The sequence below is a fragment of the Lepisosteus oculatus genome, chromosome 5, assembly GCF_040954835.1.
Source record: "Lepisosteus oculatus isolate fLepOcu1 chromosome 5, fLepOcu1.hap2, whole genome shotgun sequence".
NCBI lineage: Eukaryota > Metazoa > Chordata > Actinopteri > Semionotiformes > Lepisosteidae > Lepisosteus > Lepisosteus oculatus.
The window spans coordinates 39,165,732-39,191,048 of record NC_090700.1 but is presented as its reverse complement, the minus strand read 5'-3'; the positions used below and the strand labels follow the sequence as shown (position 1 = coordinate 39,191,048).

Sequence of the window (25,317 nt, the reverse complement as noted above, 5' to 3'; positions counted from 1 at the left end):
TTTTTTTAACTCCAGAAAGTAAAAAAAAAAATTGGAAATATTGAAATTTTATATCACTGGCCTAACAACCACTTCTGTTAATTCATATTAGTAATGTTGCACTAGCTTTAAATTTCAGTTCACAGCTCTTATTAAAAAAGCGTGAGAGACAGAGTGAAAATGGGGGAGCATTTGACCACTTCAGTTAAATTTCCAATTTCCAAGTTAAGCGCAAGTGAAATTAAGATGGAACAGTACACCTTAGTGCGCTGTTAATAACCACAGGGTCGGAAAAGTATGAAGTTTGCCACCCACACAAACATCATTGGAAGTGGAGCATGAGTTGCTTGTGGCAGCCTCACAGTTTTAACACTGGGCCTTCCCTGCCTGCAATACAATGTAGTACAGGGTGGAAATCAGGCCTAGGAGGCTGCCCCATACCAGCCATTTTATGAAATAACCTGTGTGGCCAGGATTCCTTGTAGCCAGGGGGTGGACTTGGTCGGCGTCTCTGGGCATACAGTGTTGCCAGAGAAAGCTATATCACTCATCCAAGCAGGTGTGGCCTCCACTGTGGGCTCTGTGGGCCTTGCAGTGTGAAAACCAGCTGAAGGCCTGAAGGCTTTGGAGGACATGCTGGCTGACCTGCTGGTAGGAATGGAAAAGCTATGATTAGTGTTGGCGATTAAAAATTTAGTGTGACAAAAAATTATTAGCAGTTGGTCATTTTAAAATTAAATATCCTTGTCGCTCTTTAATGGCTAACAGTGTAGAAAATAAAAATGTTTCACTGTGGTGGGGCACAGACCATAGACCGCTTTTGTGTTTCTTCTTGCACTACCTGGTAGCTGCAAGTTCTTCTGAATATGCCTGGTTTGTTTCCAGAAAATCTAGATTTCTTCAGGAAATCAAGATAAAGACAGAAACAGTTAAACAAGTCTGAAATATGTCTTAGCAGGCTTCACACCGTAAAGCACCACTTTAATAGCTGCTTGTTACCATCACTTGAAGAATGAGTCCAGAACTGATGTTTCTTTACTTTTTCATCCATTTTCTCTGTGGTGCATCTTGTGTGCCTCAATGCTGCAGTGCGATTGTGTCTCTCTGAGCATCAGCAAGGAGGTATAGAAGCCCCAAGTGCACAGCTGTCAGTTTGTCTCCCCCGGTAGACCAGATCTGTCCCTGCAGTTCAGTGTGACAGCCAGCCTCCAAACATTGTAAGACTTGTAGTTGCCCTGTATTAAAGCAGGGTTTTCTCAAGGCCTCTTTTTTAAACATAAATTGGTGTCATAGCCTTTGGGGAATAAAAGAAGTCCCCAGATTTATAAGCAATTCATTTTAAACATTAATCTCCGTCAGATTTTTTACATATTCTAAATATGTTGATAATGTTGAGTGTACAGGCCTATACTAATTTGTCAGGTTTTCCGAAACAATTTCAGGAAGGTGTTTGCTGCGTTTTGCGTTTTCCCTGAGAGTGTTTTTTTTTAAAAGGTTTGTTTTTGTTTCATGGTTAACAATGTACATCTGGAAAGAGGCACTGTAAGGGCTTGTGGCAAGTTTGAAACAGGTCCCTTTTGTGAAAAAGTGGGATGTAAGAAGTAAAATGGTCATAGTTTTTCAAACATTACAGCATATTTTGAAGTTTTTTTTTATTTTTTATTACTTTGGCAAGGACAGCTCCCTTTTTCCAATTTTATTGGCTAAAAGTGATTCCAGAGTGGCCTGCTTCAGCGTTTTATACTTTTGAGCTCCACTGTAGACTTTTATATTGCGGAAACATTACATTAAAATTACGAAATATTTGTGTGTGTGTGTGTGTTGGGGGCTGTTGGCAAAGTCAAAACGCAAAGCTTGTTAGTCTTTTTTTAATTCAAGGAAGAATAATTTGAAAAATATATAAAAGTCTGGAGTGGGCCTAAGAAACAGGGAAGGAAGAGCTAAATTGGAACCAGCTCTGGCACAGCAAAAATATAAATCTGGTCAAAAGTGGAGTTTATTTCAAACCCACCGTGAAATTGGCCTTCATTCTATGGGAATGTGGTGCTAATAAGACCAGGAGATGAAGCTGTGATGAACAGCCACGTTGCCAGAGACTACGAACCAAAGTCCTTCCAAAAATCCTGAGTGAAAACCAACAGCCCCTGCCTGCCTGCTGCTTAGAGGCCTAGCACAATGAGATTAATTAAAACAGAATCTCCCTTGCTATTGTTACAAAAAGAAACAATTAGAACTCAAGTTTTCTTTATCATAGCATGCACCCCCGATGTCTGTTTCTATATCAGTTTAGAAAACAGTTAATCAAAAAAACTTCCAGTGGTTCTTCTATTCTCAAAATGTCACTAGTTCATCTGTCTCTTTGCTGTACATGGAGGTTCTGAAGAGCAGAGCCAACTATTGTAAAAGTTCTCCCCTAGGTGTAGTGTCCTGTATGTTAAAAGTATCGGTTCCATCAGTGTTAATAATAGCTCTACTGTATTATGGCTTCCCAAAATCCAGGCTTGGATACAGTAAAGTCCTACATCTTAGCTAAAGAATATCAGCACCTCATAGTGCAATTATTTAAGTTTTTTACAGCCTTGTTCTTTGCGTGAAAGTCATTTGAGTTCCTCCAGAATCATTGTTCAGAGTAGTGATGTAACACAAAATAAAAAAGATACATAGCAAAATAAATTCAAATTTGAAAAAATGAAACATCCACTGTGCTAAATGTGACTTCAGTTTGCCTTATTTATAAAAGCTTAATGTTACTCTGAAGGTGTCGCATAAGGTGATTACAAAGTTTCTTTTTGACAAGGGGGGTATCAGGTAGCTCTTTGATGCCTTGGGCTGGATTTCTTTTTAAATCTAGGTGCTGTTGTGCCAAATCCCCCAGATGACTGACATTTTGGATGTATGCTTTTGTATTTCTCCTGTCAAGTTAGTAACTGTATGTAGGTAAACCAAAAACCATTCTATTATTTAGAATATTTTTTAGGAAAAATATCTGTTACAGGTACACAGGTTTAAATCCCTAGGCCTGAGGGATCATATATGGAACTTCATAAAACAAAAACTAAGTCTCCTGTAATGTTGCTCTTTTTCTTCAAGGTTCAGTACCACCAGTTAAAAGTTTTTTCTCTTGCACTCCTGAAACAACATATACAGGGATAGTTCTGCAGATCACTGAAGTGTAGCAAGAAGCTTTGTTCCTCTTTGTCTTTGGAAAGACAGAAAGACAAGACAGTGGGTGGAAAAAAAGAACAGGGACTGTCATTGCTAAAGCATCATAAAGACAGAGCTCCATAGATGCAGTCACCCCATTACCTCAACGTCTTCGCAGCATGGTCCTGTCCAGAATGATGGTATGACCAGGCCACAAAGTGACTGGTGTCCAGCCAGCCCTCTTGAGAGAGCAGAGGTCCTTGGTGAAGTGCAGAAATCAAGTGTTCGGGGATGGGTTCCTTCAGAGGTTGCTGACATTTTCAATTGACCTTTGTATCTAAGAAATGGCAGTGTTACTGATGCCTGACCAGACTAGCCCTGCCTGCTTTTATTGTCCTGATTTTTTTCCCCCATGAATAAATCAGAACCATTTTTCCCTTTTCAGAGTGTATATTTTATTAGTGAGCACTTGACAGAAATCCATATGTTTGTGTTTGTGGTCCAGGAGATAAATGAATGGATCAAAGAGAAAATCCATAGCTTTTCCTCTTTAACTTATAAAGGCAGCACAGGTCTTGATAAACAGGCTATTATTATGGCAATATGTGTTTGCCACCTTTGTGAATCAAAGTTGTGCAGAACCACCTTTATTGTATGTAGTTTTTTTTCACATAACGGCTCTCAGTTCTTTTAAAGTGCTTTCAAGTAAAATATTCATGTGTTATAATGACAGACATGGAAAGATTAGGATTTGTTTTATTTTGAAGAAATGTAAAAAGAAGGAAAACTAGAAAACTACACTGTACCCAAATGCCAGGCCACAGCAGCAATCCCTTGGTGTCTTAGATTAAAGGAAATTATAAATTACCAAGAATCGAGTCTGTGTCTCTAGCAGGTGGGTTTTTCCAGTGTGATCCCAGATATTTTTTGCCATGTTACGGGTGGAGATCTGTGACCACTCTAAAGTGATCCCCAGAGGCACTGAGAAGGTCACATAAGGTCAAATTCCACAGAAGCCCAGATGGAGAACTTCAGAGTGCTCTTCCCTGACCCGAGCTGCGGCAGTAGCTCTGTCTCAGCCTGCTGTGATGGCCAAACAAGAATGGTGTCTGTGGGGCCTTTGGACTTGTGTGGTTTAGTTCATGAGTTCATGTGTGGGAAAACTGGGGGGATCTGTTCTGATACGAGAGTTCCATGCCGAGGGCTTGGAGTCTCTTGAAATCTGCAACCTGTTTTCCGTATGCACCCCCGCCAACTCCCCCACCCCTCTGTATCTTTGTTGTTGAACCAGATCTGTAGCCATATGTTGCTTTTTTCCATCCCCACAGACAGTTGGTGTCAATATAGCAGAAGTGTGGGGGCGACCAATCTCTGTAACCAGACTCCCTTTGACCTCTTTCCTCCAGAGTTTCTTCAAAGACGGCCCACAGTCCATTGTCAGTTTTATTTTTCTGGGGGGGAAACTACGGTTTTCAGTATCCACAGTAGTCCCCTGTCAGTGCAGATTTGCCATTACAGCATATGGTGCCCACCTGTCTGCTGTTCTGAGCTGGACCAGGCTGCTACCTCAACACCACCCCTCCAGCTAAAAATGCCTTTTCATTGCTTCATAATCAGCCGGCCATTAGAGCTGCGGTGCCTGATAAACCCACTGTGTCCCTGGTCTATAGTAGGTTTATAGCACAAATTCTAAAGAATCATTCTCCTGGGCTTATGATCGCAGTTGGATCTATGAATGAAGGAGTCAAAGGAGAACCTCTGAGGTTATTGTGCTGTCAACAGGTTTCTTAAAAAGCAGCCCTACACACATTTTCACCAAGAACAGTTCTTAGATGTTGCTACTGTTCTGTGCTGGGCATGAGAAGATAAATTTACCCTTTTTTCTTAATGGATCTTGTACTGAAACTCATTCCTTCCTTCAGTCCCCCACCTACGCTTTCCCCTGCGCCAGCCTTCTCGAAGAAAAACTGTACGTCAGCCATTTTTCTAACACAAGCTTTGAAACCTCAATGCAGAGAAGGAGCAACCCCCTCTCCACCCCCAGCTTTCCAACCTTATGAATTAAAAAATGCACTGTTATTAAAGGCAATGTCAGGAGTGTTGATTTACAGACGCACTGATGACAAGTGCGGAGAACTCACACACTGCGCGCCGGCCGCCAAGCTGGGCTCTGACCTCCTCGACCTCCCTTCCCCTTTCTCCCTGCCTGCTCCGCTCTGTAATAAAACCTGTCTAACACACCAGCACAATGGCCCCGTTGTTCAGCGCTGGCTACAGCATTCATGATGATTTCTTTAAAGGTGCAGCACACTCTAATAAATACCACCACGGGGTGACCATATGATGCTAATTTTCCTTAAGGGGTAAATTGGGAGATGGCGAGTGAATGACATGTTCCCTTTAGTTATTTGCCTTGATTGGAACTTTGTGGAGACATATAGGTTATAAACTGACTGTGCACATGCCTGTTTACCATGAATGTGCCGAGGTACTGTGGCGGCACGTGTTGTCCCAGTTGTAGAAGTTCTGATCTGTTAGAGAACCTGTGTGGTTTAAGGGTTCATGGTTGAGTTCTGTTCTGCTCCACTGACACTGGGTTGGCACCCCAAACCATTAAGTTCTCCAGGAAACAAGGCCAGAGGTCCTCTAAGATTACCTCTGCGTAACCTACATACTGGTGTGCCACAAAGTAGCCATAGTTTAAAGCTGTACCTTCAGTTATCCCTAAAGCAGTGGGGAAATAGGTTTCCATAAACTCACCTCTCACTAGTGGTTAGAACTGCGCTTTTTAAGGTAGATTTTTTTTTCTCTTGGTTTGTTCCTTATTCATGATGTCTATATTAGAATGATTATCATACCTGCAGTGTTTGAAGTTATTTAGTGCAATTTAAATAAAAGGTGTTCCGTCGCATTAATAGTAGTATTTATTTTGCCCATAAAAGGGATTTTAATAAAGCAGTAATCAGTGCTGTAATTTATACAGAATTGTCCCTTATTGCTAACAGACATGGCTGATGCACGCTGCGCGGAGTACGCCAGTAATTCACACCATATGGTGAGATGGGTCTCGGAGTTTGGCTGGAGGCGATTGTGGTCGTTTTAAGTTATGTATTCCACAACTGGTTTTGGACTTGTATGGCAGCGAGAGGAAGAGAGAGGGTGAGGGGGTTGGGGGGTGGTGGACATGCAGGTTGGTGGTGGACTTTTTTAATGCGCTCAGCAAAAGCAGCAAGTGTTTCAGCTGGTTTTCATCATTTCGGCAAGGAATTTGACTGCATACGCCCCAGTTTCCCTTTTGAAAGAGCAGGAGGTGGGCTTTTACAGTGTCACCGCATCATTTGTTAAGGGGCCTTGAGCTCTTCGAGCTGGGTACCCTAACAATTCTAAACTGGTTTGAATCCTTGTAAGAAACATTGTTTCAAATCTGTTTTTTATGAAAGTTTTATCTATGATTTTATGCTAGGGCTGTTTTCACATCCTTGTGGCTAGTTGAAACCCATTGGCCCTTTGTTGGTTGAAATGTTTAGCACCTTATGTTTCGTTTTTTAAGAATAACTCACTTGCACCTTGTTGTGTGGTATTTACAAGCAGAAGAGGATTCATTGCAGTGGACAGTTGCCTTTATTAATGTTTCTAAGCAGGCATATGAGGACATGAATCAATAATTTATATTGTGCTCTCAAAACATGGGTGGCTTGAACAAGCCTTCTTAATCCAGTTTGTTTTTCCAAAGGCTAAAACCACTAACAGCCATTGTCAAAGTGTTGTTTTGCAATATTTGTGGTGCAGTTTTTTTCTTTGTTGGCTTTAATGTCAGTTTTCTAAGGGGCTTCTTCTCATAATCAATATTTACATTGTAACTTGATAACTTGCTGCTTCTCATAGTTCAGGAAGCAAATGTGTGTCCTGGTGGAGTTTTTATAAACCACCTCACAGTTCACATTGATTTATTAGGTCTTGTGTTTTGTTACGAAAAGCATGTTTTTTCTGCTGGGCCAAGGCCCTGCGCTTGGACTGAAGTATGTTAAACAAAAACAGGAGCCTGGAATGCCCGGTCAACAAAGTTTTCAAAATGTTTTTATTTCAAACATTCACAGTAGTCCGGATTTATAATTTTGAAAAAGCATCCCTTTGTTAGTTGTATGCATGGGAAGTTAAAGCCTGGTAGCTGAGGAGGTAAGGGGCTCTTTCATAATATTTAGCAACCTGCAATATTCATGAGATTGATTTAGGATGTTGTCATTCAAAAACTGCTTATTTTGGAAAAATGTGGATGGTTCCACTTGGTTCACTGTTTTGCTTGTGAGTTTGTGGGGGGAAGACCGAGTGGGGTGGGGTTTGGGGCTCAAAAGAGACAGGCAGGAGGTGCCTATTCACTGTAGTCCCCTTGTGCTGTAATGCTGTAATGGTTGTGGTTTTTGGCAACATGCTGTAAAAGGATTGGTCCAAGAAAGATTTTAAGGAATTCGGACCTTTCCCAATTAAGTGCCATTCCTGATTCTTTAACTGGGAAGTCCTACTCATGGTCTCCATTTTCTTCCCTTTTCCTTTCTTTCCAGGCCCTTCAAGCGGCACGGCAGTTTCTTCTCCAGCAGGCAACTGGACTGAATTCTCCCAGCAGCAACGAGGCGAAACAGCCGCCTGTGCAGGTGAGATCGGCAATGTGGTCCAAGCAGCTGCCATCCCAAAGAGCCCTCTTGTCTGATTCAACAAGACAGGGTCTTCTCTCCAAAACACAGACTCTTTGATTTCGGTTATCTTTATCAGCTCGTTGAGCTAATCTTCTGCTGTCTGGTGTCAAGCATAGTTCCTACCCTCCCTTCATTAAAACCATTTAATTTCTGTGGCAGCAAACACTGCGAACTCGTATCTTAGAAAAAACAAAAGACAGCCTCTTTCTGAACTGATTAAAGGTATACCTTGTCTTTTTAAAAATGTTTTCATTCATGACTAAAAACGTAAGAACAGTTGTTTAGATATTTTTTCGGCTGTAGTCTTATGTAGTGATGAAGCACTGCAGGATAGAAAAAATACACAGGAAATGAATGAGTGCATTTCAGTTTCACTCTACCACCAAGACAATTGTAGTTTCTTTCGTTGCTTCACAGCTGCAATTCCGGTTACTGAAAATTTGTCCTTAAACCCTCGAAGGATAGGTTTTATATATTGCTCCATTATGGGTACTGCCTTAATTTAATTTTAGAAAATTCTACAACTTTGCCCATTGAATTTTAAGGGCTGCCCTCAGTCTGTCAAAACTAGTTTCCATCTCTGAGCGTGTTGAGAGGTAATGGAGACGTGAATGCACTTCTTTGTGTACCGAAGGCCCCACAGCCTCTTAAAGCCACACAATTCTCCATCAGGCCTGAGGTTTACTGGAGAGCTGGATTCCTCATTTTTTTGGTGAGGACCCCACCCCCTGCTCCGAGTCAAGGGACTCTCCACAGACCTGTTTGAAAAGTAGCCTGGCTGGGAAACCCATGTGCATGACACACAAGCGCACACAATCCATCAACTTCTGAACTGCTGCCCACACGCAACTCCCTGTTTTAAAACAGGGAAGAGCCTGAGCACTAGCCAGTAAGTGTAAAATTTCACAAGCCCAAAAAAAGACATGAAAAAGGGGCAACGCTGTTACTGGCTACTCGGAGCCCAATGGCTGCGCTGGAAGAACACGTTAAATTCTTCTGCAAATAAGCACCACTTCCTTGAGAAAAAGAATTTGCACAAACATATTAGAACTCATCCAGGCACCAGGGGCAGACCTATTCAAGGAATGTGACTAGGCACAAAAGCCCTTTTTCTCCAATTCTCTGCTTGTGAGGAGAGCTAGAGACTGATGTTTATCAGCAGGTTAATGATTATAGTTTCACAGTAGTGAGAAAACAAAAAAAAAACTAGACTGAAGTAGAGGATCACAGAAACCTGAAAGGTCTTCACAGTATTATTAAGTTCTTATTGGATGAAACAGATCAGCTGTATTTGCAATCATTTTAATTCATGGATTAAATTACTTTTATGATGAGCTCTTTTTGGTTATGGGCTCAATTTGTCTTTTTCTTTCATCAGAGTATTGGATCTGCTTTTTTATCTTTTTTTTCTTGTGTCTAGTACTTTTCATGTCTGAAAATCCCTTTCAAGTTTGCAAAACTTTTTAAATCCTTCCCAGATAATGTCTGTTGGTAGCCTGTTGTGTCCTGTGTGAGGAATAATAAAAAATACTAATACTAATACTAATACTACTGGCATATACTAATAATACTGGCACTGTGTTATTCCAGCCCAACATATGTGTTCAGGATTCATTAATAATAAAAGACTTGAGCAGGGCTACCTTCTTTCCACCTGTACCTGTACCCTGGTTGAGTCAAAAAGACAGCTTGAACAGAACAGAGCTCAATCCCTGTGTAGTTTGATGGAAGAGGGGTGAATCAAACATTACATTTTTTAAGAGGATACGGCAGAAATCCGGCATTGACATCCTCACATTTTTTATGTCAACCCACCTCGTCGTTCAGAGTGCAGTTTCGTCAGTCATCGTGTTCTTAATGCACTGGAGTGTGCATGGAGAAAAAAAGCAGTGTAGCTCTAGTGAGTTTTTTTATAATTCTGATGTCTCCAGTTTCAGGCGCTCTATTGTGTGCCAACTGGAGAAGAGAAGAAGAGAAGGGGGAAAATTCCTGAGTTTTTATAATCATCAATAATAAACGGGAGAATGTGGGCTGACAGTTTAAATGGCCGTGTTGAGAGGTTTTCCCTTTAGGGTAATTAACATTATCAAGGAACAGCAGGTTACCTCGTTAGTGCCACGTTCATTTAATTAACAAACCACACTAATTAGATTGAACTCTGGGCTGGAGGTTTCTTCGACAGGCTTGTCAAGCAAAAAAGAAGGGGGATCTTTTTTTTAAAAAAAGTTGCAAAATCCCCTTGCATTTCTTTTTTGATGGAATGCAGGGTGTAAATGCAGTATTGTTATGGTCCTTCCTGAGCAATACACATAAAAAAAGTTTATTTTCAAAAATCTGTGCCAGAGTATTAGGGCGTAACTGGCAGGTTTTAACCCAGTCAATAAAGGATAATGATGGTATTAGAGAAGGTTAGCCTAGAGCGAGCACAGCCCTCTGTTTTCTGGTTAACATGCGCTGCTTTCAGATTGGGACCTGTTTTTTTTAATGTGGTGTCAGCAAAAAAAAAATCCAGACGTTTCCTGCCAATCAGCGATGTTACAATTATGGGTGTAGGTCACTGGAAGCTCGCAGTCGGGTTATGCCTTCTGAGCTCATCTGTGACTTCAGACGATGCAATCACAGAATCCCTGCCCTGATGAAAGGTGTTCATTGCAGTCTTTAGCTTTCCTGAGTGTAATGCTGGAGATCACACAGAGAGCTGCTTAGGAGGAAAGGTTTCTTTTCAGGTTTCTAGAACTTTTTCCAGTCATGTAGCTGGATCGCGCCTCCTCTCCTCTTTTGTAACCCTTTCTGCGTTAAGTACGCTGGAACAGGGCATATCTGTGCTGGATGATGCTTCAGAAAAAGATGCTTTTCCCACAGTGGGTAGTTTTTCATGCAGTGAAGTTCAATGAAAACGCTTTCCGCCGAGCCGTCCCCAGCCCTGCCTTCTAAAAGCGTAGCTCATCTGTTTGAACTCGAAGCCTCTCTGGTTGGAGGAATTTGCTGGGAAAACGAGTAGCATGCCTGGACTTCACACCCAGGCAGTGCATGGCGGACCCAGCATGCTAATGAGGTAACGGAAAGAGTCTCCTGCTTTGTAGTGTCAGAGTGCTCATCCATAGCCCTGGGGCAACCTTTCCTGCTGGCTCTTGCTAGCTTCCCCCACCTCTGTTCTTCATCCCTGGGTTTGGGCAGCTCAGGATCTGAATTCACCACTGGTTTCTTTTCTTTCTTTGGCTGAATAGTCCAACTTTTGTGAAGAACTGGCTTTGTCACTGTTTTTGTTTTTACTTTTACATTTCTTTTACTGTTTTTTTTGTGGATTGTTACTTCAGCTTTTGTAAAGCTCTGGACTTTTAATTTAAAAAAAAAAGTAAAGCAAACACATAAACAGCTTATCAGACTTAAGCACTTAACAGTGGGAACAATGGTAAAACTTAGAGAAGGAGAACGTATGAAAGGTTACAATTGGGAGGCGGCCCATCTGGCTTGTTTGGAGCCTCATGGAGGAGAACGTGAGGAAACCAGCTGGGACTTTCTAAAAAGCAAACAAATGGAAAAACAAACGTTTACCTTGAATGCCCTTTTCTTTTTCCCCTGTAAAGGGAAAAATAACGGAATGCGAGGTTGTGTTTGGCATTGGCGTTGGCTATTAGGTTTGGTATTTTATTTTAAGCTCAGGCTTTTTTTTAAAAAAAAGGCTAAATATGGCATAAAACTGAAGAGCACTTTCAATTTCTCTTAAACAGTGCCTTGAGGAATGTCACTTGTATTGTAATGGTAACTGGGTTCAAGTCTGTGCTTCTGATAGCAGGAAAATGTGTACAGCTCTTAGAATAAATCATTGCTTTACTGTCAGCACAAGGTACCTGCACGTAGAGTGGTCTCCAGTTGAACGGCGGCTATTTTTTTAAGTGGCCCTTGTTTTTTTGAAAAGCTTTTTGTTTTGTTTATTTTTTTAAAAAGGCCTTCATTTTATTAGTGGAGCACCTTTTTAAAACTGTAATACTAGCAGTTCATCCAGGGTCACATTTTATATGCTACTGGAAAATAGCGCTTCTACTGCTGGGTCTGCCAGAGACGGATCGGCAGACAGGCGGGCAGCTGGAGAGCTCCTGGTCCCGAGTGGCTGCAGTCGCTCAGTGTCAGCAGGGCTTTGTCTGTTCTGTGCGTCGCCGTACAGCAAACGCATTCTTCTTCCTGCGCTCCTCCTCCTTACATTCTGTGTTGGAGAGGCTTTCAGAAATGCAAATGAGGCCGAACACATAATGAAATCTTTCGGAGGCCATTAATTAGGTTCTTCCTCGTTCAGCGGTGGCAGTCCTAGGCGCCCCCCCTCCCCAAGCAGCCCTGAGCGTTGGCAGTGATGGAGACGTGGGCTGTGCTTGTGGTGGCTCATCCTTAACCGCAGTCTATTCTCCAATGGATGCCAACTTGTTGAAAACCTAGGATTTCCTGGCCCTAGAGCTACAGCAAATCCTGCAACAAGCTAGATAGCTCTGAGTGATGACACACGACTGCCACACCAAAGCCTCTCTGTAGCTAGATAGACCCAAGAAAGTTTCCGTACACTAATGGGGGTTCCCTCCTGAAAGCTGTTTTTCATTTTGACCATGAATTCCATTGGCATAATGACTACAGTATTGCCTTGTTCTGTAAAATGAGTTCTCAACTGAGGGGACTCCTCTTTTAAGAAACCTAAATAAAAACATAAAATGAATTGAAATCTGCCGTTGTTCTTAATTTGGTGCTGTTTGGTGTGAAACAATTTGAAAGCCCAATTTCGGGTGAAACACTGTCAGAGCAGATCCACTGGTGATCTCCCATGCACTTAGAATTGGGGGTTTTAGGGGACAGCCGCCACCCTCATCTGGACAGTGGGGCCTCACAGGGATTCCCAAAGCCTCTCTGAAGAACCACTAAAATTCAGACTGGGCAGGCTTTATCTTCACCATCCTGTTTAACCCTCCGATTCGAGCCGAACTTGCTTGAAGTAGCTTGACAGCACAGGTTTTTTTAGCAGCCAAAGGGAAGCCGTCCTCAACCGCGTAGCACAGGCTGCCAGTTTCCTTGTGGGCACACTTAACCCAGGCGTGATGCTCTGTCACACATCACCCCGGGGACAGCCCTACCACGCGCTCTCGTTCTCGCTCTCTCCCTGTTTCTTTTCTCTCTGCGGTTCATGTGATGAAGGGTTTAGGATGACAGGAGTCGGTGCTCTTATTGCCGCAAGTGAATGGCGAACGTGGAATTATCCCACCCTCTGAATAACCACATTTAACTGGGCCAGCGCGACCACAGATCCCTGTGGCTCAGCCCATCCTCGGGCTAGCTGTGCAATTACAGAGATTTGCTCTGCTGTACTGAGGATGGGCACACGTGTGCGTGGGTGCATTTGTGAATATGTGTGTCTATATACTTTTCACAACATGCTTAGTGGATGTCCCATAAGTCGGTTGGGGGTGGGGTTGGAGTGAGTGTCTGAGGTTGTGGCTATTCCCCTCAATGGTACGCCGGTGACCTTTGAACTCTCACACACTTTTTGTGCAGTTATGGGGTGCAGCCAATGTTCCTTCTGTAGCTTGAAAGAAAAAAAAACTGTCCTTTCTTCATGTATTATTGAGGTTCCTTATTTAATAAAAAAAATGAAAGGACTCATTAGAGACATGCTAATTAGGTTCCCTTTTTCTTAATAGAGAGCCCAGATATTACTGCTGCTTTGTGTTTAAACAGTATAGCCTTAAAATGAGCTGATGAAGGCCTGTGTCTGTGGAGTGGCTCTTTGGCTTTCTCTTAAAGTGGGCCGTTCCCCAGCTTGCTGTCGCTGAACAGTGAGTCCAGGAAGTTGTCTTCCCTGCCACAGCTGCCCAATGCCCATGTCTGCCCCGCACACATGTGCAGTTCAAGGCAGAGAACTCAATTGCTACCCTGGGTGGCTACATCACCGGATCGCTTGAATTACTCCAGGACCCATCAGCTTTGTCTTATTGATTTTCCTTTTGCTACAGTCTTCACTTATTTTAGTCAGAGTCAAGAAACTAGAGCTATACAGGCAATGTTTGTATCTGACTGTGTGTCTGATGTTGTTAATTTTAGCCTGAAGTGGAGTGCCTTTAGCGTTGAGTGTTAAGATAATTACTGATCCTGGGTTAACACTCGCATGAGATTACAGGTGAGGTCTGCAAGTTCAGTGAACTGTCTGACATGCAGACTTTTTCAATGGTTAGGATCAAACTGCATTTCTAGATGCAGAAAATTAAAAGCTGTTGACTCCTTTCTTTATATCCGGAGTTCCTCTCCTAAATCCAGTCTGTCTTTTAGTAATCACTTTGTTTTGTTCACTGACAAAAAATGCAGTGTATGCACTTTCTTCTTTTTTTTTGGATAGTGTGGGGGGGCAGGAGGGGTCCCTATGTGGAAGAGGAAAAAGTGAGAGAAGTGGGGAAAAAAACAGTGAAATCTGTGTCTGTGGCTGGTCTCAGAGTTTAGGTCCAAGCAGCGAAGTGTGAAACTCTATTTTTTGATTTGAAACATGAGTGAAATGTGTAATGAAGGTGGGTCGATAATAGGCTTTTATATTTCCCCGGTAAAGTAATCTCTGTTATGTTGCTCTGGAAATTTGTTGTCATTTTTATTCTGGAGCAGTGGGGCGTTAGATGAAGTGCCTGGGGGGGGGGGGGGAGGGATTTTCCACTTGAACTTGCGCTACCCAGGGCATTCTCACGACGCGAGCTTTTCATTTGTCTGGACGCTGTCAAGAAGCAGTCCCTCAGCGGAGCGCCGGACAAGGCTCAGTACTCACTGAAAATCACCAAGTGACAGCACAAAAGCCCGCTTCTCTAACAGCGGGGCTGTATTTTATTACTGCGCTGGAGTTTGGTTACCTTTCTCTTCGGGAGAGTAAAACAAAAAGCTTTAACTGTCAAGAGCTGAGCGGCCCAGGAGAGAGAGGAGGCACATGTGGGGACTGCCGCTGCCGTTTCCGAGCGCCTCCTGCACTGTATCCCCACGGCTTCTCTTGAGCTTTAAACCACGCTGGGCGCATTGCCGGCCCGAGCACTACATTTGTCCGCACACCTGAAGTCCACGGAGTAACTCCTTCCTGAGGAATCGGCCATTTTCTGGGGTACTCTGGAGATTTGAAAATGTTTAAACACCTCATCATTAAGCATTTAACTCTGAACAAAGCTGTTTTTCTTTTTCTTTAAAGAAAACTGCAGCGAGAAATGGAAATGCACAGTTTAGATGAGAGGCTTATTTTGGGAGGCTGTTGTTCATAAGAAGATTCTAGTAGGGTCTCCCCTGCTCTCTGACTAAGTGTTCAGGGGCTGGATAACTGCTGGACCTTCTGTGCTCTCTGTCCCTAGAGGATGGCTATAAGTGTGAGAAAAACAAGTCATTCTGTTGGTCAGTGGAGCACAATGTCTGTGAACTCAGTTACCCACCCCGTTTCTCTGTCCACTCTTTCTGTCAACAGGAGATTCTCCACTTGCTGGCAAAATGGTGCCCATGAAACTGCAGTGTTGTAACAGATCAGTGCATTTTTGAAGAGTAAAAAATGCTGATACTGTTGGTCATCCTAAAATCAGATGGGAGAAGAAGGATAAGCAGGTCTCGTTCAGACATTAACTATAGACATTAGGGTGTCCTAACCTTTTTCATTTCTGACTGATGTCGTATTTTTCGAATTTCTCTTCCTACCTACAGTGTGCTTAGAAACCAGAATGTGCTGTTCATTTTATAGATCACTTCTGGTTTACTGTAGTGTTAGCTGTCTGCTCAACTACAAGCTCTGGGATGTCCAGATTGCTCTGTTTCTATCAGGCACATTATCTTGATTTCATGTTTCTTTGACCCTGCCTTTGGACTGCATGTCCAGACAACATGTTACTTCTCTAGGCTTTAAGAATTAAAAAAAAAATACACAATGCATACTAATGAATTCTTGTTGTGCTGAGTGTGGAATGTGCTAAGCGGACTTTTGGACCTTACAGTTGGCCAAGTCCGTGTGATGTGAGGTAGCGTTTAGATTTCCCCAGCGAAGTGAATAATGCTTTTTGACAGGGATAAACAGCCCGGCAGTGCTGTCCCCAACGTGTGGCGGAGAGATGTGATCGCCTGTTTGAGCATTCCTTGTCATTTTTTCAATTATCTGCCCCGTTCTCTCAGCCACTCCAGCGCAGGCGACTGAGATTTGAGATTTGTCGGAAGAAGACAGATCATTTAGATAAAGGCTCTGCTTGCGTTTTGATTACAGGTTTCCAGCCCCACCCTGTAACATCAAGCCCATGGAGGGAGACTAATAAAAATGCTCATTTTGCAAGCCAGGTTATGTTCATGATGCAGCGTTGTCCTATTAAATTAATTGAAGACTTGGCATTGTATTGGACTTCAGAAATCCAGGCTGTATATACATAAAATATTGATTTTGAGTATACTTCAAAGTGGGTTCCAGTACCAAAATTTCATAACTTAAAACATGTTTTTACTGTCATTATTAATGTTATGTTAATATTATTAATATGATTGGTCTGTTTTTCTGTGTTTGATTTGATTTTCATGACCTAAATTAAGGACCTTTGTTTTTACTTTTCAAATACTCAAACCCTTTCGGCCCTTTTCTTATTGTCTGATTAAAAAAAAAATCTTTTCCTTTTTTCTTCTCCAGCTTCAGAGACCAGGAATATTGCATCTCTCTGACAATAGAACCCTTTTAAGAAGTCCCCAGCCCCAATTATTTCCTTAGGAAAATGATCTTTGCGTCTGTTCAAAGTTTTGTTCCATATTTTTTCATGTGCTCTAGCTTCAGGGTTTCTTTTCCTTTCCTTTCTGTGCGCGTGCACACTGCGGCACCGAATGTGATAATTACCCAGTGATATGGAATGCCAGAGAAACCTCCAGAGATTGACGATGTATTAATCATCCATTTATTTAAATACCATAATTTAGTGCGTAGCTCATTACTGGTAGTCTGACCTTCGGAAAAGGGAAGGACCTCTCGTTTCTTTCGTATTCTTGACATGATTGCACTCAGTATGAAAAGGCCGGTTGCAGTGTGCGCTGAAACGCGCTGGCAAAAAAGACCTATCCAAAAAAGATCTGAACTGGCGGAATTAAAGACAGAATTGGAATGGTTGACTAAGCAGGGGAAGGGGTTGCCACGCTGGAGCAGTGCAGTAATGCTGTGGACGTCCTTTAGGTGTTGGCACCGGCTGTGCGAGCTGGCACATTGTAATGGCTTTAACTAGTTTGTAGAAGAGGATGGAGGCAGGTCCCCCATATAAAGCAAGTTATAGTCAGTGTAAAATTCAAAAGATGTTTGTGTAAATAACGCTTTGCTCTCCGTCTTCATCGCTGGGAAGATCACTCTTAGAAGTTTGCAGGCATCCTGACCCGCCCACCACCCCTCTCCCAATATGTGCAGGCGCTGGGTGTCTGAGCTCAAAAGGCAGGACAAGCCAGGAAGTACACTCATTACGTCCTTCATAAATGCACCTCCTTGTTTCGGAGAACAAACGCTTCTTTATTAGAGTCTGTGGATGTTTTCAAACTGGCATAATTTTTTTTAACAATAATCCTTAGTGCGTGAAGGAATTATTAACAGAATACTTTTTGTGCTCTCGTAGAATCCCATTTGAGATTTTAACCCGCAGACCACCTCAGGATTTAATAATTAAGTATGATGAATCATTTCGCTCCTGGTACGTGAACAGGACTTCAAGGCATTCAGTGTCAGTTTAAAGCTTTAGTCACGAACCCTGCTTTATCTGACAGTAAATAAATCATGAAAACAGCATTCAGAATTGTGAGGCAGAGGAGTCCTGTCACGGCGCATGGCGCTGGGTTTCTGGTCAAGGCTTCTTTTTCTATTAGTATGGCTGAAAGGAGGACTGTGCTATTGTTTTAAATTAAAATGCACCAAGGAAAGCTAAACAAGATTAAAACTCATTGAAATGCACAATACCCAGTTTCTTTTTCAGCCCATTGGGACAGTTGGCTCTCTCTCCCCTCTCACTCTGCTTCTCTGTGTCTGTCTCGTTCGCTCTCTTTTTCTGTTTTTTTTTTCCTCTGCCTTTTGTTAATCAGTTAAACTTGCTCTTCAAACAATTCCTCTAATTACTGTTCTTCTCTCTGCAAACGCCTAGCTGTGTCTTGGCAAACCTATTTCCCTTTGCGCTCTTCCCTTCTCCTCCATATTGCAGATGACCTCTGTCAATTACAGAGACCCTTGCTCACGGTTCTGGCCACTGCTCCAGCATTTTAATGATGCTGGGAAGAACCAGAGGTGCCACAAGCTCCCTCATTAGAAGCCAATTTGAGATGCTTATGGAGCTGCCTGGCTTGGCGTTTAATTCCCCCTCAACCCCGTTATTTTTATTTGTATATCTCGCGTTCCAAAAGAGCTCACCAATCAGGTAACCAAAAGGATTCCAGTCTGGACATTTTCCAGCAGTACATTTCCTCTGTTCTTCTAGGGTTTGTAACATTAAATCACAGGAAATTCCTCCTCTTTTCTGTAGCGCCTGCCTGTTCTGTGCAGTTTTAACACTGCATGCCTACCGTTCTGTCTCCACCAGCTAGAAACGGCAGAATAGGCTCTTGAAAGCATATCCACGTCTCATATTAACTACTAGAGGTGTGTGTGGCCATACAGTGAATAATACTCAACGACTATGTCTCTACTTACACCCGGGAGAGAAATAAATACCTCATTTCCTCTGGGTTCTGTGCAGATAAGTATTTGCAGTCCCTTAGGTTTTAGGAAAATATAGCATGTAAACAGGGCACAACCCATCCTGATTGTTCTAGCTCAGTGTCATCACATGCTTTTTAAGGGCAAAAACATTTGTCTGCTGTGGGTCCGTTGGGCAAAGAAAAACTACAGGAAGCACCAGTGAGACTTTGTCTTGGTGTTCTGGTCTGGCTTTGTAAAGCTGATCCATAATCATTTCATGCAGACATTTACCTTAACAGGAGGTGTGCGACATTGAACATTCTAATAAACAGTTAGTAAATTCTAATTATAAAATTAAACGCCAAGTAGGTGGTCATGTTTGCCGTAGGAATTCAGCTTAAAGCTTGTTGTGTCTCTTGAGCTGCTGGTATTAACCTAAATGTTTAATGGGAATGAAGGAAGGAGTTTCATCTGTGTTCTTCCCTCCTGGTTGAGGCAAAGCTGTTACCTCTCCTTGCTAATCTATATTCAGGGGCCTCTAAGTGCTGCATCTTTTTAAATTACCGGCGGTGACAAAAAAGAAAACGAAAAAAATTAAATGCATTTAATCTATGCCTGACTTCAAATCGTTAGCTTTTTCAGCCTCTTCTATTACCCATTCTATTCACATCTAAATGAAAGGGAGGAAAAAAATCATTTATGCTGAGAGACAAAGCCGAATGAAAATATAATTCGGCATTGTGAGATGCTTTTGTTAGTAGCCGTCAAGCTGCTAATGGTACCGCTTTTGTTTTCTCGTGCCGTTCTGAAACCCTAGTGTCGAATTGCATGCTCCGCTCAGGGTATGTAATCGCCCGCCTTTGTGATATTAGATTATAGGGGCAATTAATGCCGTCAAACCTTAACAACTCGGTATTCAACTCACTCGTCAATCGTGCAGCCGCGGAATGGAAGGTGTTATAACTCCGGTAATTATTATGCCTGCAACTTGAAAATGTCAATGAACGTGTGTATAAAATAAAATGTATGGGTTGTCACTTGGAGAATGGGATGCACAAGAGCAATTAATTACAGGTTTTCATTTCCCAGCTCCAAATGACAAGCGACGGCACAAGCCAAATTAGCGTGACGCCAGGCATTTCCCCAGTGCTGCCATTTGTTCCTCCTGGAGCTTGGATTTCTCAGTGGGCTGGATGGCGTTTTTTCCTCTTCTCTACCCCTCTCAAGAATATCAGCGATAGCCCCAGTTCATTCCCTTGTAGATTTTATTTAAAAAAAAACTGCGTTTAATTTTTTCACATTACCCTAACGTGTTGAACACCCCCCATAAGCTCCAGATTCTGACAACTGTGTTGTGGTCCTGGGTTCCTTTTTAAGTGAGAAACAATGTATTTTGAGTTAGGTGGAAAAATGAATGAAACTGTCCCTTAAGGCCAAGGTGCTGTTTTTCAGAACAGACATTTTTTAAATGATTGATGCTACCATTCTGCATACATGGCTATTAGCAAGTCATGATGTTGAGGTGCTGTACAGGTATTTACAAGCCTTGCCAGGAAGGGATTTCAAAGTTGTTTATCCTTTAGAATTTGTATGAATTGCATCTTGTTCCTCTTAGGACCTGAGGTTTTTATCAAGAGGAACTGGGTTTTTAGCCATTTAAAAAATGACAAGTTTCTAAATAAGTAAAGTCAAAGACCTTCCAGGCTCTTAGGTTTGCCACAGAACATCTGGATTCCCTGCTTTAGTTCTTGAGTCCATGTCTGTTCAGTAACCACTGTTGCCCTCCCTTTGCATGCCGTTAAACTATGCTTTTGCTAATGCTATTAAAAAATAAAAAAGTTTAAAAATCCTTAATCTGACAGGTGATATATTTGAGAAAAGGTTTGTTTTTAATCATGCACTTCAGTGCCTTTGTAGATGTACAAATTCATTGATACATGAGTAAAAGGTTCCCTGGAGTTCTAAGGTGCTTTACTGCACAGCTTGGCAAAGAAATGTTGTTTACATTGGTGGCGTTCAAGACAAGTTCTGTCCACTGTCTGTCGCAAAGAGGTGAGAGACTCCGTGCAGAAAATACATTGGTATCAAAGCTCTGTCTGCCCTGTCTGCTGAAGGAAGCCGGAGTTCCAGATTTGAAACATCTTTGGGTCTTCTGTGGATTTCACTGTGGAGTGGTTCTAAGTTCCAGTTTTAATAAAGGGCTGGACAGGGCTGAAGGCTCAGCTTTGTCACCAATAACTAAGAGCCACAGAGCTAGCATGAAAGAGTTTATCTGCCTGGAGCATGATGGGCCTTCAAGCAGGAGGTGTTCCTATTTACGGGAAATCTTGTTTACAAAGTAAAATCAGTTCTTTACAGATTTAATTTGTAACTGACAGCTCTTTCTCCCTCAGGCTTTGCATAGATAGGCTGTTCAAAATACGGCCAGTCATGCGTTGCGAGAAAACAAATGAATGCAAATATCTGATAGGAACATGTTGCGGCACTGTACGGTTGAAAAGTCACTCAATGGGATATTTCACTTCAACAATTCCTATGGCCCCTTATAGAAAAACTACACCTTAATAGACATATTTAAAGCTGTCTTTAAATACTGCCTACCACTCAGTGACAGTATTGACAGCAGAATACTTTGGGAATGAGCACAGTATTTAGAGTTAGTCAGAACAGTTTTGTGGCATTTATATGTAGCGCTGCTGCCTCACAGGTCTTGGATCCTATATTCAATTCCACCCTTGTGTGTGGAGTTTGCATGTTTCCCCATGTTGATTTGTGCTTTCTCAGGGTAACCCGGTTTCCTCCTACCTCCCAAAGACATGCAGAATGGAGTTAATTGGAGTTTCTTAATTGTCCCTGCGTGCTTGTGCATATGAGCGTGTGTGTGCTGGCCTGTGATTGACTGACAGCCCCTTTCAAGGCGAGAGGAGTGCTGTGCTCTCAGTCCTTCCTTGTGCATTGTGTTTCCGGGATAGGTTCTTCATCAGACCAGGTGGCTTTCTGGGTAGATGGAACGGTTAATATACCAATATATAATATATATACATATAATATACATTTACACAGTGTAATCTATACCTTTCCTGCTGTGTTCACAAGTTGCAACACATGATTTGATTCTGCTTTTAAACCTCCTTTTCTCTTGTTGTGGTTGATGATGGTATTTGAAAGAAAGGACATTTATTTTCAGGCTTATAAAGTAGAACAATGTACCACAACAAAAAAGCGCCCTATGTTTCGACAATATCATAATGTGACAAATTCAATTGTTACGCTGCAAAATAATTTCTCAGGAGGTAGTTTTTCCCTGGGCATCATCCCAAGTATGTAAAAACAATTTGGTCTTTAGGGGCTATTGCCTTTGCTTTTCAAGGTCTCATAAGAAGTGATACTTGATCACGGATTTGTAATGCGATTAGTAGAGCTGTGACTTCTTCCTCTTGCATCACCAAAAGCTTTACGCTTCACATTACTGTCGCCGTTGCCTTAAGATAACGATCAAACCATTCAGTATTTTTTTTAAGTGGTTCGCTGATGGTAAATCAGAATAAAATGTTAATTGAAGTAGGACAGAAAAGGATAAAGACATTTTTTTTGGTAGATCTGATCACCAAAAATCTTATTACATCATTGTAACTCATGCATATCAAAACTGCTTTGCTGTTGTCAGTATCAATAGATATCTTGTATCGATTTCAGATTTTTCAGAAAAAGTCATTAATATTCTTGGAGATATGGTGTTATTCTTCTTCCTAATAATCATCATCATCAGTCATCAGTCAGTTGATGCTTTTATCCAAGCCATAAATCATAATGTTTATGTTGTGGGTATAAACCTAAGGAAATCAATTAATACAATAATTCAGCAAAACAATTCAACATAGCACAGCGGCTGATACAGCACAGTTTAAGGTAAGCAAATTATTGCAATACTTAGATTAATTATGCAAATGCTATAAATAAGTGAACTAGCTACTGTATATGATTGCAATTAATTAGGATAAGGAAAGTACTGCAGTGTTGAGATTAGTTATGTGCCAGATATGTCCACACAAAATGAATACAGTATGAGACAACACAGGCTCTGAGTAAGTGGGTAAAGGAAAACAAATTGTCAAAAATCTAAGAACTACATTCATTAGAGCTTAATTATAAACTACAATGCTGTTAATAAAACTACAAGGGAACCACATTGACTTTGGATAGTGTTCAACAGAACCAACCTAGTTTAACTGTAATGTAGTCGAAGAGCGTGGTAGTGTCACAAGGCAGGCAGGTGCTTGCTGTGTAGCGTTGTGTCCCAGGCAGGCGTACTGAGCCAGCTGCTTCTTTTACCTGCGCTGGGCACCTCTCCTGAGTACTGTCTTCCACCCGGGCTGAGGGCCATAGCACGACTCTCACCTTTCTGGGAAGACCAAGGAAAACTGTAAAATTGCAAACTTCCCGCCTGCAAGAGTAATGGAGAAAAAAATGAGTGTATCTGAAAACACGAACCAAATATATCAGTCACATAAAAGCTGCAGGGATTGTCGCCCGCAGGGCTAGTAGAAACTCTGCTGCTGCGGGCTGTGTGCGGAAGGGGAGTCTGACTGAGCGTTTTCCCTCCCGCAGGTTCCTGTCTCGGTGGCCATGATGACCCCGCAGATGATCACCCCCCAGCAGATGCAGCAGATCCTCTCTCCTCCGCAGCTCCAGGCGTTGCTCCAGCAGCAGCAGGCCCTCATGCTGCAGCAGGTAAAGGCTCCGCTGCGCCCTCGGCCTCGTCTCCAGCAGCCCTGCGAGACCGCGCTGCCCCTCTCCATCACCACGGGAGGAGCCTCCCCGGCGAGCGCTGCCGTCCGCAGCCGCGTACCTCTCCTTTCACCCCCCAGGCGGAGCCGCCTCGCTGCTGTGTAGTGCGTTGCTCCCAGTTCTGTGAGCTGCTGGCAAGCAAACAAGCAGGATGGGCCGTGCAGCTTACTGTTGTTTCCAATCTCTTAGGTTTTTACATTAATTAGTATCATCAGCCCCCTTCCTGTTCATTGTCTTCTTACATCGCAAAACTGTTGAGCAAAACCAGCCTGCGATGCAAAAATGCTACTACTCAAACGGCAACATTAACTGGAAATATTTCTGTATATGTACATAAATGTTTTATTGGCAACTCGGTGTTAATAGCCCATTACACATTTAGAAAGTGTCATTTGCAGCTCCTCAAATGTACACTAGCTTGTAGTGCACATATTATTCTCCATTTGGGCAAGTGAGAGCTGTGCACCTCACTGAAAAAACGGAGCCGAATACCTTTCCATACTCGTTGGAAGGCACTGACGCTGTACTAGCTGGGGGCTGGAGGAGATGCCTGCTGGGCTTGACTGAACAAACACCCTGTCTTCAGTGAGTCTCTCCAGTACGCCCACTGACCTCTTCACCTTCCGCACCTAGAGAAATGAGGTCATATCCCCCACCCGGCTTTCAGAATCACTAGTGTGTGAGTTTTAAAGATGTTGCCGTAAGAAAGAAAAGTTCTGGCACAACTTGAGAAGACAGTTGATTCAATCATAATGGGAAAAAAAACTGCTGGAGGCAAGTGTAAATTAAATAAAAAAGATCTGACAAAATGGATCATAAAAAAATAAAATATTTGCAGATTTCCCAGAAAAGCAGTCTTTTCACAGTACATCTCTCTCCCTCCTTTTACACAAAAAACACTAAAAAAATGGGTAAACTCTACATTTGCCTGTCCCTTCCCATGCCTACAGTGAATTGTGCAAATTAAATGAATTCAGTGAATTGCATATTCTGTAAGTTACCTGTAGAGAATCATGTTAGGTGAATATTGTCTATAGATTGTTTATATGTACATGTGTACATACACAATTTGTCCAGATTTTATTTCTGCAGCCTATAATTACACTACAGTCAATGTTTCCTGTCTCTCGTCTTTTCTTTAAAGTGAAACCCAAGGTCACTATAATGAAAATCAAAGGTGAATGCATTCCAGTCTGTGCAGCTAACATTAAGGGGCACTGAATCAAATCATTAAAAAAACCCTTAATTATCCCTTTAATTATTCTTCCAACTATTAAATTCCATATTCGCCTGAATTAAGAGGGTAATGACTGTGAGCTCCAGCAGACCTGTGCTGCGGTGCATAGCAGCAAGTGTAGCCCATTGTGCCGGCAGATTAGTAGAGTGAATCCCTGAGAGACATGGGCATCTGACTGATAGAGTTTTGCAGTCGATAAGAACAGCTTTTTTTGTCTTGGGACTCTGTGTTAAGCATCCCCAAATAACGCTGTGCACTTCATTGAAAGAGAATACTTATTGTGCTTCCTGGGATTTCTCTGGTATGGTCTTGGTGTGCATTTATTTAATGATCTCTCATTGTAGCCAGTAATTTCCTGCCCTGAGGCTTCATCTCTCTGAGTGACGTCAGCTGTATACAAACTGATCGATTTATTCCTGGCATTCTGGGGCAGTTTTGGACAGACTTGCAGTCTGCAGTGAGCTTTTCCTTTGAAAATCAAGCATGTATTAGTTATTTCTAACTTTAACTGGTCAAGTAGCAATATACAGGTCCCAAAGGCACAAAATAATTGTATGTCATTCACCTTGTGTGTCATCTATAATGCTATACCTACCCAGAAATCTACAAGGTCACACTTGCTAGAAGCGTAATTTAAAAACCTCTTAAATATCCTGTAGTCATTCTTACAGTAATCAAAAAGAATGTATTTTCTCCTTATCCTTCAGTACGATATTGTAATAATTTCTCCTGTGCTAAACTTGCTTTGAATTATTTTGACGTAATGCTCATGTACGTGCAAAGCAGGGGTTGCCCTTGTTGTGTTGGGTTGCTCAGAGCAA

General features: G+C 42.2%; 1 protein-coding gene across 11 annotated transcripts in view; it reads left to right on the top strand.

Moving 5' to 3' along the window:
* Positions 1–25,317, top strand: part of foxp4 (forkhead box P4) — a 281,713-nt gene that overhangs the window by 205,177 nt on the left and 51,219 nt on the right. For all 11 annotated transcript variants that reach the window (XM_015342583.2, XM_069190380.1, XM_015342579.2 and 8 more), the window contains 2 exons: positions 7,683–7,772; positions 23,080–23,202. In XM_015342583.2, the coding sequence (XP_015198069.1) occupies positions 7,683–7,772; positions 23,080–23,202 (213 nt within the window). The remainder of the gene's footprint in view (positions 1–7,682; positions 7,773–23,079; positions 23,203–25,317) is intronic.